The sequence below is a fragment of the Adiantum capillus-veneris genome, chromosome 15 (assembly GCF_014529385.1).
Source record: "Adiantum capillus-veneris isolate H3 chromosome 15, ASM1452938v2, whole genome shotgun sequence".
NCBI classification, from domain to species: domain Eukaryota; kingdom Viridiplantae; phylum Streptophyta; class Polypodiopsida; order Polypodiales; family Pteridaceae; genus Adiantum; species Adiantum capillus-veneris.
Genome location: NC_140945.1, coordinates 54977467 through 54993408, shown reverse-complemented (window position 1 = coordinate 54993408; position 15942 = coordinate 54977467). Strand labels below are relative to the sequence as shown.

Sequence of the window (15942 nt, the reverse complement as noted above, 5' to 3'; positions counted from 1 at the left end):
CGAAACCTCTGATACCACTTGTGATGCGACACGGGAGAGCGAAATACATTCATAATGAAAAGTACATAGTACGCTGAGTGAATAGATGAAATAAAGAGGCTGTATGCATAATAGTTACAAAAGGATCATAGCTCATTTCATAACCTTCCGACCATCCTCGAGCTATCTCAATTTCAATCTCAATCACACTCTCACTCTCAATCACAATCGCAATCTCAATCTCAATCTCAATCTTGTGCACAATTTCAATCTCAATCACAATCACACTTTCAATCTCAATCTCTTGATGGCAACAACGATCATAATCGAAATCACAACACGATCACAATCCCAATATCATAACACCTTGCATAGATCCTGTATCACACATTGGTTTCTGCATCGTCTACAAAATAGCCAAAACAACATACTCGAGCAACCAAATCAACATGATAATTAAATTCAAAATATCATTTTGTACCATCATAAAAGAGTGCAATCACTTCTTGATTGGATAAAACAAAAGAGATATTACTTGTGTATATTTATTTGTAAGCTAACATGTTGCTGCTTGTAAGCTATCATGCTGCTGATGTTGGCAACTTGTTTCTGTCATAACTTTGTCATACAAACTCAGAATATAGATTTCCAAGTACTTAAAACGATGGGAACAGGTTTGGTCTACAAGATTAAGTGGACATAATTACGAAAAATCTCTTCTTTCGGCTAAAAACGCAACTTTTAGGTCGCTACTCATAAAAACTCTATTTTTGGGTCTCCACTACTTTTTCAACTTATTTTGAGCCTACCCATATATTTTACGCTAAAACGCATAAAAATAAACCATTGATATTAATATAATCCTCCATTTTAACAACGTGTTTCTTTTACACTCTACAGCCAAATGATCTTTCATTCAATAATTATTACTAAATACATCTTTAATGTATTGTGAAGAGAAATATTTTCTCCCTCAATATCTCGAACACGTTTGTCTTCAACTAATACTCTCTATCTCATAAACTATTCAACAATCTTTTATATCATATTTAACAAAAGATCTAACCTATAACATTCTTTCTAACTTTAAGAGCTTTGAAAAATAGTCCTATTACAACATACCTAATGGGTTTTATTATATTTGTGAATAGAGAGAGAGAGAGAGAGAGAGAGAGAGAGAGAGAGATCAATTTTGCAAACATATTAAATTCCCTTTATGGTAGATTCAAATAGGGCTCTATTTTCATGAATTTTCTAAGAGAATTTTCTCCTTCTCCCCCTCCTTTTTATTGACTATTTTGATTTTTCAACATCCAGTGCTCACCCAAAACATTCGTGAGAGAAACAAGTGAAAAAAATTGGCTCAAGGCTACGTTGAGGTACACTTTTCTCGAAGAGAGGTCGGCGTGGTAGCAACATGAAATTCCATTTTTTGGTAGAGAGAGAGAGAGAGAGAGAGAGAGAGAGAGAGAGAGAGAGACGGGCACGATAGTGACATCAAACCTTCAAAAACTAAAGAAAACAACCTAAAAGAGTCATTAGAGAGAGAGTCAGCATGGTGTCAGTGATATCAAACCTCCAAAAACCCTAAAAAAATAAAACCTTGAAACAGTTTACGTTGGCTATTTCAAGGGTTTTTTTCTAATTTTGGGAGGTTTGATGCCACTACCATGCCGAGCCTCTCTGTCTCTCTTCACCTTTCTCTCTCTCTCTCTCTCTCTCTCTCTCTCTCTCTCTCTCCAATCCCTATAATGACTATAACTTTGGATTAATTGCTCTACACATATTCAATCCCTTCAAGAACTTTGACTACTAAATCCCTTGGACGACTATGACTACGAAATGTTTGATGTCTAAGGATACCCAAATGTAGACTTCTCTATAATCTTGTTGGAAGCTTCAATAAATCTAGAAAGGTTCTGAAGCACATGGATTTTTGCTCAATGTTTGTGAGAAAGTCGCTCGGTTTTCTCTTTGCTCGATAACAGTTGCTCGCCGTTTGGTAAGACTCATTTATGTAAACACTTACATAAGGACATCAATAACAACCTAGCACTCACATTCATCCGGTATTCCATGTAAGTTGTTTATGTAAACACTTACATAAGGATGACAATGCTATTGATCAGTAGATCCTGGTTGATTTCATTGAACCATCAACTCAATCGCATGAGCTTGAGCGTATTCTCAACTATCATGAACTACATACGCATCAGCATGTACAACACCAACAAGCCTTAGTGATGTGGAAAGACATACATGAGGAAGGTGCCACTCGGAAAAACATTAGTGTTGTAAGAAGGAAATTTTCATCTTAGAACATAGAAAATCTGAGTGACTCAAGATTCTAACCCCTTGCTTTAATGTTCTTTATGGTGATGCTCGTGCTTATAGTACACCATAGAGGGCAATTTTACCTCTTACACAGAATACTTTTGTGGGTAGTTATTAGAAACCCTGTGCAATTGGCCTTGATAATTAAGTACCAGTAATGCACAAATGTCTCGTGCATTGCTAAAAATTTTGGATGTACAATACGATTCTTCAATACAATGCTACTCCTTGGAGGTCTCTACTTACAACTTTACAAAAAGTACGATTGGAAGAGGACCTTATGCAACCACATACTTTAGGCTTTGGGTTAAGATTTAATAGAAAACTACTTTTTGTGGTGAAAACTTAGCTTGATCAAGGCAATGGAAGTTCGGTAGCAATTTGTACAAAAGAGAGACTCGTGCATTGCTAAAAATTTTGGATGTACAATACAATTCTTCAATACAATGCTACTCCTTGGAGGTCTCTACTTACAACTTTACAAAAAGTACGATTGGAAGAGGACCTTATGCAACCACATAGTTTAGGCTTTGAGTTAAGATTTAATAGAAAACTGCTTTTTGTGGTGAAAACTTAGCTTGATCAAGGCAATGGAAGTTCGGTAGCAATTTGTACCAAAGGGACTTGACTTGCTAGTTTGGCATGGGGAATGAAGAAGTAAGCCAAAACGAATATTAGGGAAGATCTCCGAGCTACCTAGACCACCTCCAAGCACACATCTAACAAAACACCGATTGACCCTACCATACCTAAAATCTAACATCCCCTAGCTCAAGCCAACATTCAAAGACATGCACTTGTAAGACGGAGCGTCCCATACTAATCGGCCTCATCTCCTCAAAGTAACATTGCGCATATCTAGTGTCATGGGTTGACCACTAGCACTCTGCCAACCAGTTTTATAGGTGAATGGCCACACTGATCGGGTTCACATTACATATGCCGGACACAAGACACCCATTCGACCATTGTCCTAAACTCAATCTCCTCATCTATGACGTGGACGTAACATATAACAACTCCAACAACACTTGAAACATTCACAATACCCCACATTTGCACTCTTACATAAATGCCCCTAAAAGAGGCCATAGAATTCTTGAAGTTGCCCTTATTCCAAGAAGCGATAGCGCATCATGCCATACAAATAGTTTCCCATGCGCAACCTTTGATGGACATGTCTAAAGCCTTGTTTGAGCTCTTGCCTTCGACTCCAGAAGTAGCATTTCTTGAGCAAGATATGCCGCTAGATCCAAAAACAGAAATAAACGTTTCGCCAGAAGAGGTAGAGACAATCCAGGCCATTCATAATAAGGTCAAGGACACTGTCCAGATTGTCTTACACTTCGATACGCTTAAAAGTTGGATTCATAAAGGGACTGCCTATATAGTTTTAAACGTAGACGTCATGTATAAAAAATCATCTCACGGGCAAAGCGAACACCCTGAGGGCCAAAAACACAACTGACGATTGAATCCAAATATTACGGATTACATATATCAACTAATCACATAAACAACCGAGAGATCATCATCGATTTAATTTCGGGCTTCGATAAAGCTATATACCACTCACTATCACTCTTATTGAGAAGAAAGCTTTCACAACTTGCAAGGTAAAGCATGTATCTTTTACCCACTGTTAAGTTCAGTCTTCTTTCTTTCAGTCCTTGTTTCATCTAAAGTAAGCAGTTCCCTAAGCTTAGGCACCTTTTCGATGTTCTGAATCCTAAGCCAAGACTAGGGAGCGAGGGGCACAAAGTGTCAAGCAAGGCTGGGTTAACCTTTCTCGCCGATCATATTTATACTCAAAATCAAAGGAATGAGTTGAGAACGCCACTACATTCTTGTACCCTTTGCTCTTAAGAACTATCGTTAGTTTTCCCTACATAATCTGGGCACATGGTCGAATAGTCTAATCTAGCTAGGGTAATTCCATATAAATAAATGGATACAAAAGTTCATTCGTTAACCACATACACCAAGCCTTCGGTTGGTTGAGCTCTGTAGTGCCGAAGGGCAATCCCAATGCAAACCAAGACATTGATAGTTCCTCATACACGCCTTGTTTCTAAATTACCATGTTATCATCGTGACGGGTTGTGCAACCTCGTCGTGTACTCGAAGTGATAGTAAATTGATTTGTAATCACAATCACCCAATCCTCTTAATGGTGTCGCTAGAGCAAACAAAATAAGCCAACTAACTTTTTTAGGTTAGCGTGTTTACAGTAGTGTGTTTTTGCTTCTTACTATATCTTTTTTAAGAATGCCTTTTTTCTCTATTATTATGCTTATAAACATAGAGATATGCCTGACAAAGGCATAAAATCATTAGTAACTCTAAAAAAGGCAAAGGAATGTTTGGAAGAGAGGCAAGGGAATCGCCCTTTAAAGGAGGCAAAGGAAGCAAGGGAATCTTTGGAAAGTACGAGGCACATTTTGTTGATCAGGATTCTAACATTTAGATTAGATACCCTTGTCCTAGCAGTACATGATGGAGATTAATCGTTGCATGTATCAACCCCTAAGTGTTGTAGCTAACTTAGCGTTAAGTATCCCGCCGCCCAGGGAATATCGTTCCCCTTAGATCTTTAGGTGCTAGGCTAACGTAACCTCTTGGGACCAATGGTAGGTTAGATGGTCCCTATGCGGGTGGGCAAACAACCAACCATGCAGACACACACTGACCAGCACATGCACACTCTAAGAAACTAGATTGTTGAGACTTTTATGTACATCAAAAGACGATCCTCTCAGCAACAGTAGTGGAGGATCTATTGTTGAATCTGTACTTCCAGGTTGCACTTCATATCCCAGTGTGCTCATTCCTCCTTGAGCTGTCAGGATTATCCATATTTCCACCAAACTGTTTCGTCGAGGACTGTTACACTACACTTGCCTAAGATTCCTGTCGCTTTGGATAGTGTAACCTCATTGGCTGTAATGCTTGCTTGCTGCACTGTCGCTGGTTTGTAGACCAACGATCTCCGGCGACTGAAATCATCTCAATCCCACATAAGCTGCTCCTTGAACAATTGCTGTCTATAATCTTCGCTAGCTGCACTTTATCTTGCTATTTGCAGACCCAAAATGCAACTCGTATGTAAAAAATATGGCCTCAAAATTGTGGTTTTTCTACAGAACAGCAGCCACATCTCGACGCTAGCTGTGCTCTCATGTTGTAAACAACCAACTGCAGCGAAGTGCATCCTGTCCCTCAAGGTGACCATACACTCAAAAAATCTCTCTCTTTCGTATGATCAGCATCTTTCGAAAATCCTATACAAATTTTCAAGACAAGCCACCTGCAAAATTCCTTCGTCTTACTGAAAGTAGAAGCAAAAATATTCTAACACTCAAGTTCGAGAAAAAATAACATTTTGTTACTTGAACGGCTGTTCCATCAGTTGCCATGTGCTTTGGAGGCTTCAAAAACAATCTCAATGCAGGGAAAAGAACATGCTCAATGGTCCAGACTCGTTGTGCCCAGACTTTTTCAGCTTCTCCAACAAGTTCCTCATCAATGTCAGTGTCCTCCATTTGCATGTCGGCTTCTGCAAATAACAGGTATGCAGTCAATATCCCAGGGGCAAAAAATGACCATGCGTATTTACTATTCCTCTTCACACTTATGGCTTCTTTGTGTTGAAACCCTCACCACACTTATGGCTTCTTTGTGTTGAAACCCTCACAGTTAAAAGCCTAGCAAAACAAAATCTTTAGGACAAAGAAACAGCCATCGACACCTAGTTGATCATTTTGAACATCAGCAATTCTGCTTTCTAGCAGAGAAGCCATTCACATAATTCTTAGGTTCCCTGACCGGATGGACGTGTACATCTGGCATACTTGGCCATGAACACATTTTACAAAGAGCTTATTACTGAGCAGACCTGTGACTGGATCGATGATCTACTTTCAGAGAGACATTGGTCTGCATTGAACACAAAAAAAAACCACATTCATTCAAAGCTGCTCACAAGTCCTGCCAGCAGGCGGTCATTCAGTGTGATGAGAGAAATGTTCGGTAGGAACCACCAAGTAGACAATGCTCCCTCCTGCGTCCATGTGTCACTGTCTGACTCTTGCTGGAAGAAGCATTTGCTATCTGCAGCTGCTGTTGTCATGCTGCAAGCCTCGCTTGCCTCCTTTACAGAGAGGAGGGTCACAGCAATGCGTGTAGAGAGTCCGGGCAGCAGCCAGTATAACCAACAGAGAAAGAAGACTCAATAGAGTCAGCAGCAGCAGACAGGGAAGCACAGGTAGAGACACAGACTTACACTGTCCTAGTATATGTAGGATGAAGAGACCAAATACACAGGAAGGAGAAACCTTCCAAGGTCCAAACCTCAGATTTGAAGCATCCAAATCTAGATGCTTCTGAGCTTGAGGTTTCTTCAGCCAATTGGGACATGCCACTTACAGCTAAAGGAGCCACTTACAGAGACGGTATTAGGAGAGAGAGCCTCATCCTTCCAGCTCCCATTCATTTCACATATTCCTTTTAACCATATGTTTGCCCATTCACCTTCTTGTCCGTGGTCCATGAAGATATACAAAAGTGTAGCCCAGACGTGTGTAAGTGCCCCGTACTACTACAGAGTGCTTATTTTCTTATGCATTCACTTTGTAAACCTTGGAAAAGATATAACAAACACCAAAGAGATATCCAAAAGTGTAGCCCAGACATGTAAGCGCCCCGTACTACTATAGAGTGCAAATTTTCTTACGCGTTCACTTTGTAAACCTTGAAAAATATATAACAAACACCAAAGCGAGAGTCGAGAGACCATGAGTGTTGAAGATGGGCAACCCCCCTTGTTGTCCACACACACACCCCCCCCCCCCCCCCCCCACAGAAGGAAAATTAATTTCTGTTCAATCCAAGTTCCTTAGGATTCGGCTCAATCACAATCAACCTTGCAGATCATGCAAGGTAGACTCAAACTTGCAGATCATGCAAGATATACATGAGTGCACAAGCATAAAAAGAAACCACAAACATAAGTAGTCTTCCAATTTGTACAAAATCCACCCATCCTTGCCATACAATAGTGAGGAAGCGATAGAGCAAGAGAGGGGCTGGATTTCTGAATTGGTGTGCTACTATAAAACACAGCAAGCTAGAGAGAGAGAGAGAGAGAGAGAGAGAGAGAGAGAGAGAGAGAGATGGATTTTTGAAGGGGAGGAGGTACATGTGGAGGGCGATGATGATGATGGTAGTGTAGAGGCTCCTTGGGCTGAGATTATACTGTAATTTCAACAATGAAGTGTCCTTACATCTTTCCTGGATTCTTCTGACCCTTAGCTTCTTCTAGAACTTTCTAGAGTCTTCATTCCTCAGTGGAAAACCATCAACCAAGAGACACATCAATATGTATGGCATCTCTCTAGATTCGTGAAGTCGGTCTTGGTTTCTGCAAGGGACAAGTAGTAGGGAGTGAGGGCTGTTTTGTGGATGTGTCCGGCCAGAGTGAGGTAATTTTCTCGTATTGGGATTTATTTACCCATGTTTAGCTCGAGGTTTTAGCTTGGTTCCATGGTCATCAGATTCATGCAGGCTAGGAGGGGATCTCCATGCGGTTTTCTTCTAAGGGCAGATATGGAGAGGTGATGTGATCACGCAATTGCAGAGCACCTCTAGTATCTACTTGGTGCAGACATAGGGAATGAGGAGATCCGTGATTTCCAAAGGGCAACAACACCATGGACAGCGATGATCCTTGTCCTACTCCCTGAAAGTTCTCTTATTGATTGTAACCGTCTTTTCTATTGGATCTAGCCCACACTCCAAGGCATCAACCCTTTTGGTGTGCGAGTATGACATAGATATGCAATCGTTTCAAGTCACAGATGCCCTTTTTTGGCTCGTCTTGGTAGGAGTGTGCATTATTTGTGTTCTAACCCACTGAGTGGGTCCACCATAACCTATGACTATCGAAAAGGGTTGCTGATAGTCACTCACGTGAATTGTTGTTTTCACTTGGTGATTGGTTACTCTTACGGTTTGAAAAGGCAAGGTTAAAGAAGATGAAGGGCAAGGAAAGGTTATTTCCCAAGCTCACCATGCATAACTATGGGGCCTTTTCAAGTATTTGACAAGATCAGCGATGTTTCTTATAGGATGAAATTGCCCGACAGTTGGAAGATTCATAATGCGTTTCACGTGAGTCTTCTAAGACCCTTTATGGGTGATGTGCCAGAAGACATGCCAAATGAGAATCAACCAAAAGTTGAGGAACTTGATGAGATCTTGGTACTTGAGCAAATTTTGGCACATACAGAAAGAAAAGTTAAGGGAAAAGTTGCACGACAGTATTTGGATGGAAGAGTGTGAATTCCTATTGTCATCGAATTTATTGCAGCTTTACCTTGAGGCCTTTGGGTTACAGCCTACGTCTGCCCCAACTCAATGTGCTCAAAAGATGGGTCAGATGGAGCTAGCACATCAAATGTACATACAGCTCAATGCAATAGAAGTGTACACTGCTTTACAAATGCTAAGGGTATAATGTTCATTTCTATTGTAGATAGAAATGGCAAAAGTATGAAGCTTTCATAAAGTCATTTCTATCTATGTTTTATAACCTTTCTTGCTGATACATAACTGATAAAATGGTGCTGATCACACTAAATCATGTATGGCATGTATATTTGGCATGCAACCAAGAACGTTTGCGATGTCAACAAGGGGGTATGTCACAAGGCTGTGGCATCCACTGTCACAAACGGGAGCGCATAACAATATAAAATATACTCGGATAAATAGAATTTATCACTTAATACTGAAGCCAAAGGATATAGAGAGAAATACATAGAGAGAGAGAGAGAGAGAGAGAGAGTGAGAAGATCGACACAGTACTGGGACCAGAAGATGGGCTAGTCCCCCCCCTTAAAGAGAATCCTTTATTAGGGAGAATCTTTTGTATAAGCACAAGAACCGGAGAAAACCCCTCCGTTCTAAATCTCTGACTCGATGGTCGTTCCTTCCCGTAAGGGAAATCCGAGAGACGAGCTCTCAATCCTTTTTCCGTCTGTACTCGGGGTCGAGACTCCGCAGAAAATTTCCGAATTCCGTTCCCACAATTCCCAGGAACGGAATTCCTAAGCGTAGGCCGAAGCCTTCTCGCTTCTCCTTCGCGATGAAGTACCTGCAAAGACACGGAAACACGCGACAACAATTCGTATGGCGAATCCACAATAGATACCTGTCGCTCTTGCACGGGAAAAGCGACTTCCGTGCTTCGTAGTCTCGCGATCTCTTGCGTTATCTGGTGGCAGAGTCTTCTCTTGCTGACGTTGGTAACTCCTTTTTCAGTGAGGGCATGTGGTGCTTTTATAGCTCCTTGGCCACGGCACGAATAGTTGCTCGCGTAGAGATCGCGGCCGGGATTTTTTCTTTTCTTTCTTTTTTTTTTTATGTTCTACCCGAAATAGGGAGAGAGAATTCGCTGGCTGGTTTTATTGCTTTATTTTCTAAGTGATTGTCCACTTATTAAGTGGGCGGCCGGCATATTTTAAAATTGGTCTGAACCTACCCAAAAACTCAATAAAACCTTATAAGTTAAAAACAATGCCTTTCACAACACTTCCCAGGCGTCCCTGGATGCAACCACAAGCACGAATGCAATGCAAACATAGATACCTTGCGGGAAAGCGTTTGCTCTTCCCGGAAAACTCGTTAAAATATTCCGCTTTTTAAGAAAAGCTTCTCAGAACCCATCTTTATTCTTGTGCTTGCGTCTTTACGCGTATTCCTCTTTTCCAGTTCGGATTTCCTCTCGACTATGGATATCCCCTTTCCGATGCACCCGTCACCCACCTTGTGACGCATCAAGAATACCCATCACCTAGTCCTTTCCTACTGAACTTATGGTACAATCTCCTTCACGATGCTCTATGTCACCCATCCTATGACGCATCAGAGATGTCCGTTCCTGGATGGTCGGATACTTCTTCTCGGTACTCCCTGTCACCCATCCGATGTGACACATCAGAAGTACCCGTTCCTTGTGGCCTTACAAATATTCCCGTTCACAGTGCTCCCGTCATTACTTTGAATGACGCACTAGGAATACTCTGTACTCGGATGTCTCCAGTAAGAAAAACCCTCTCACTTAAAATTCCAAATAATTCATTTAGAATTATTTTTCCTTGGTGTTCCAAGCGAGAAAACCCTCACTTATAAATCCAGAAATAATTCATTTAGAATTATTTTTCTGTCAGATAAAGCCAATTTAGCAACATCCACTAACCTTAGTTGTTGGTTTCTTTCCCTTGATTTTTATTTAATTTTTGAGACCTTTTTTTTGAAGTCACAAATGGTCGGACATTGTATGGACAGTGTAAAACGAGCGACGACCGAGAGTTTCATCCACAAAGCAATAAAGGTCAAGTTGCCATGAGTTGGTCAGGCTAGCCAGCACTGAAATCCGAGCAGTAAAAGGTCAGCTAGGCTCAGTTCAAAGTCATTCAGGCCCAATGCGACACTTTATAAGTTGGTGGGTACTAGGAATTTAACTCAAGAGGGCATTTCAGACACTTGGCAACCCGTGAGCCATTCTGTAAGCCACATCAGCTCGAGGCGCCCATTGTTGAGAGAGGAGGCTGCCTTTCTTCTTCATTAAGTGCTCCACAAAGTGTGAGGGATGGGATATTCCCCTGTGGAACATTTGGAGAGGAGCCATTCTATGGTATATGTGGAACTCCAAACTACAAGTTGTACTTTCAAATTCTGCCAACTCTCATTGGTCTGTTATGTGGAATGATTAGCTGGCAACTTCTTTATGTAAAGAAACCAAGGAAGCTTTGGATGTTCCAAGCTATGTATTCAAAGGAAAACTCACTGGAAACAATGGAGAACCAAGGTCCCCCTTTTTTATAGTGCCATCAGATTCAAAATGAGAGACTTTATCTCTAATATGATTTAACCTTAAGCTATGGGGCAAACGCACCCCCTAGATGTGGGTTCATTGTATATTTTTACAGTTTTCTCTTTGATTCAATTCCACTTTTCTCAACCAAAAAGAAAAAAAAAAAAGTGTTGAGTGGGGCCTAGATGACTTTGAACCGAGCCTAGACACACTTTTACTACTCGGATTTCAGTGCCGACTGGCCTGACCATCTCGTGGCAACTAGCCCTTCACTACTGAGGATGAAACTCTTGTCTGCCCGGCCATTTCACACTGGTCCTACAATGTATGGCCATTTGTGGCTTCAAAACGAGGGTCCCAAAAATTAAATAAAAGTCAAGGAAAGAAACCAACTAAGGTTAGTGGATGCCACAGCCTCATGACATACCCCCCTGTTGACATCGCAAACGTCCAGGATTGCATGCCAAATATAGCACCATTTCATCATCACATGTATCTGTAGGAAAGGTTATAAAACATAGATACAAATGACTTAATGAAACCTTCATACTTTTGCCATTTCTATCTACAATAGAAGTGAACGGTATACCCTTAGCATTTGTAGACCAATGTACACTTCTATTGCATTGAGTCGTATGTACATTTGATGTGCTATCTCCATCATGACGAGCACGTTGAGTTGGGGCAAACGTAGGCTGTAACCCGAAGGCCTCAAGGTAAAGCTGCAATAAATTCGCTGACACTAGGAGTTCACACTCTTCCATGCACTTTGCATCCACACGTGGATAGTTCTAGAACTTCACCAAATACTGTCGTGCAACTTTTCCCTTAATTTTTCTTTCCTTATGTGCCAAAATCTACTCAAGTACCAAGATCTCATAAAGTTCCTCAACTTCTGGTTGATCCTCATCTGGCATATCTTCTCGCACATCTCTCACAAAGGGTCTTAGAAGATTCGCGTGAGACACATTATGAATCTTCCAACTGTCGGGCAATTTCAGCCTATAAGAAACCCCATAGTAACACATGCTGAGCTTGGGAAACACCCTTTCCGTGCCCTTCATCTTCTTTAGCCTTGCCTTCTCAAACCGTAAGAGCACCCAATCACCAGGTGAAAACAACAATTCGCGTAAGGACGATCAACAGCCCTTTTCTGCTTTGCTTGAGTCTTCTCCAAGGCAAGCTTGATTTTCTTGTACATTTCATCCATAAATCCATAAGCCTATAGGCTGAAATTTTCATACATGTAGCCGTGAATGGCTAATTCTTCTTCGATTGAGATTTCCTAAGCGGGAAATGCTTCTGTTGTTATTTGCTCGAGTAGGGAGTGCCCACATGAGTTCTTCTTGGCTGAATTCTGCTTTTGGACACAATCGGAGTGTTAAAATTTGTGTGGACAGCCAAATCTATGCTTGTCTAGGTGAGTCTATTCCCCGCAGGGACGCACACAAGTTCTGTGGGACCCCACATGCGCGCTTCATGGCCTCTACACGCTCTTCTTGGGACCCCAACAGCGAGGAGAGAGAGAGAGAGAGAGAGCGGGGGGGGGGGCTGCACTGAGAGCGGAAAGAGCAGAGCCTCTGTGTGGGTGGAAACTGCTGCAGAGAGTGTTCAATGTGTAGCGCTATCTCCATTTATGCCTAGCGCTGGGTTTTTGTTTGCCAGATGGCGCTGAAGAGAGAGAGAGAATTTGCCCGTAGAACTGCCAGCACTAACGTTTTCTAAATCTCACGCTGGGAGTTCTTTTATATATATATATTTTAATAACTTTGATCGCGCTCAAACTGCCTGGCCACAAGTTTTTAAAAGTTTTAAACGTTTCACTTGAAAACACCCAAAAAACGACCATACTGGAGCATAATTAGCTCGACCATTTTCATGCCTCTATCGACTCACCATGTCTGCTCCCATCAGGACGTATTTACATTGTGGCCGACCGGCCACTTGCATAGGCGGCCACAGTTAAAATATTTAATTATGACTTGTCTGAGCCCACTAGGGACACCACCTTATTCATGCGCTTGTTCTGATCTGTTCTACATTGCGTCAGGCTACCCCTCTATTTATCATACTATCTGGACATGGATAAATTCCCAAATTACGTTGGAAAAATTTACCCATTCTATTATAAATAATTTATTGGTACCAATAAATTCATAAGCTCAAAAATTCATTCTGTGCCCACAAAATCATTTTCATATTATCTGTAGCCGTAGCTAAGATATTATATCCCTCTGGCTCCTAAACACTTGTCCTCAACTATAAGGCTTCATGATACTCAATAAGGGTTTTTGAGAAATCTTGCAATTCTGATTCCATCATCCACTAAGTGTCTAGAGGGGAGTAATTCTTAAACTTTACTAAGTACTTACGATATACAAATTGTCCTTCAATTAGCTTGAGATCACGACGATGCTTATCTACAGCTTTCTTATGCTTTTCTTGAGATCCAAGGATGGCACTCTTCACTTGTGTGTAAGATCCGGAACAAATTCATCAGCTGCGAATATCTTATCCTTAGTAAGAAGGATTGGGGGGAGATGTGGTTTGCCATAAATAACCTCAAAAGGAGCTTTTCCTGTAGAGGAATGTAGTGTGTTATTATAGGCAAATTCTGCGAGAGGTAGATATTTCTAATCTGAGACATAACACTTACAAATGTCTAGGACAATGGAGTTCGTAATTTCGCTTTGTCCATCTGTCTGAGCATGATAAGCCGAAGAAAACTCAGCTTAGTTCCTACGTTCGTAAAAAGTGCTCAACAGAAATTACTTGTCATTCCTGGGTCGCAATCACTTATAATCGTTTTGGGCATGCCATGGTGCTTAAAAATCTGAGCTAGAAATATATTGGCCATGTTATCAGCTTTGATGGTTTTTCTTACTGGAATGAAATGGGCTTGCTTACGAAATTTGTCTATGATAGTCCAGATTGCATCATTTTCGGGGTTCGTGGCAAATCCATTATAAAATCCATGGCTATACTTTCCCATAGTACTTGGGGTACTGATAGGGGCTGAAGTAAGCTAAGAGTTTTATGGAGATCATACTTAACTTTTTGGCATGGTACACATTTTCTGACATATTTATTTATGTCAGCTCGTAGTGTTGGCCAATAAAAATATCTTTCTAAGGCATGTGTCATGGACATTATGCCTCTGTGTCCTTCGTAAGGAGAAGCATGTGCTTCATCGATTACCTTTGTTCTAAGTGGACGTGCCACACAAAGAGCTTGATGAAAATAAAGGTGACTATCTTTAATAGAGTAGGGAAAATTTTCATTACCAGTTTGTAGCTGTTGCCAGATTTTACCAAAATCGGAGTCGTCAGGGTACATCTCGGGTAGAGATTCCAATTCTTAATGATGCATACTTGTTATGGCATTGACTCGGGGCAATCAAGAAAGAGCATCTGCAACCACATTCTTACTTCCAAAAGTGTGCAAAATTTGGAAATGAAACATTGAAAGAAAATTGGCCCACAGCATTTGTTTCTCATACAACTTTCGTTGAGAGAGAAAGTATCGAAGACTTTGATGATCTGTCTTGATTGTAAAATCTACTCCCAGAAGGTAGTGTTTCCAAATTGAGAGAGCATGGATGACTACCATGAGTTCCTTCTCGTAGATGGAAGCATGAAGCTCCGCATCACGAAGTCGTCTACTTTCATAAGCTATTGCATGGCCTTCTTGATTGAGAATTGAGCCAACACAATCGCCTGAAGCATCACAATGTACTTCAAATGGTTTCCGAAGATCAGGTACAATTAGGATGGGTCCATGGGTGAGAAGCTACTTGAGCTTTTCAAAAGATTCCTTCTATTTAGTCCCCCCATACAAAAGATATCTTTTTCTTTGTGAGATCATAGAGAGGTGCAGCTGCATAGCGAAATGGCGTATAAAGCATCTATCGGAGGAATAAAGGCCAAGGAAACTTCGAACAGAACCAGGTTGTGGCCAGACTGAAATAGCTTGAACCTTTGTTGGGTCCATGCGTACTTGATTATGGGACACAATGTGTCCCAAATAGTGAATCTTTGTCAAGAAAAATTCACTCTTCTTAGCATTAACTTGGAGTTTATGTTGTTGCTTTTCTTTGAACACAGTCTATAGATGTCATTTGTGTTCCTCCTCTGTGTGAGAGAAGAGATGTCGTCAAAGAAGATTTCCTGTGAATTGTCGATGAGGACAAAATATTTGGTCCATCATTCGATTGAAAGTTGTTGGAGCGTTAGTAAGGCCGAAAGGCATTACTAGAAACTCGTACAATCCGAAAGTTGTTTGAAATGCAGTCTTGTGTATGTCTTCACTAAAAATACAAATCTGGTGGAAGCCGCTCTTGAGATCTACGCGGCTGAAAATGCATGCCCCTTGTAGCTTGTCTAAGATATCATAAATTCGAAGAATCGGAAATATATTCTTAATCAAAATCTATTTAGAGAACAATAATCGATGCACATGCAAAACGTGTCGTGTTTCTTCTGCACAAGCAAACCTGGTGAACAGTAGGGAGAAGTGCTAGGACGAACAAGACCCTTCTTGAGAAGTTCATTTACTCGTTTAAGGATTTCTTCTTGTTGCAATAGACTAACCCGATAGGGTGGCTGATTTGGAGGTGAGCTGTCCGGAATCAGATCAATATGATGATCTTCTGGTCTCTCAAGAGGTGTCAGTGAAACAATCTTTATATTGATTAAGAAAAGTTAGCTGAACTTTATCTAAATTTGACAAGACATTTTCAGAACTCATCTCTCTAT

The 15942-nt window shown here is 41.0% G+C and overlaps 1 protein-coding gene across 3 annotated transcripts in view; it reads right to left on the bottom strand.

The window, feature by feature from the left end:
* Positions 1–4600: 4600 nt before the first annotated feature.
* The window catches only part of MLH1 (MUTL-homolog 1), a 65225-nt gene continuing 53883 nt past the window's right edge, over positions 4601–15942 (bottom strand). For all 3 annotated transcript variants that reach the window (XM_086482543.1, XM_086482544.1, XM_086482545.1), the window contains exons 15-16: positions 5703–5869; positions 4601–5620 (exon numbers count right to left, since the gene is read on the bottom strand). In XM_086482543.1, the coding sequence (XP_086338669.1) occupies positions 5576–5620; positions 5703–5869 (212 nt within the window). In that variant the 3' untranslated portion in view covers positions 4601–5575. The remainder of the gene's footprint in view (positions 5621–5702; positions 5870–15942) is intronic.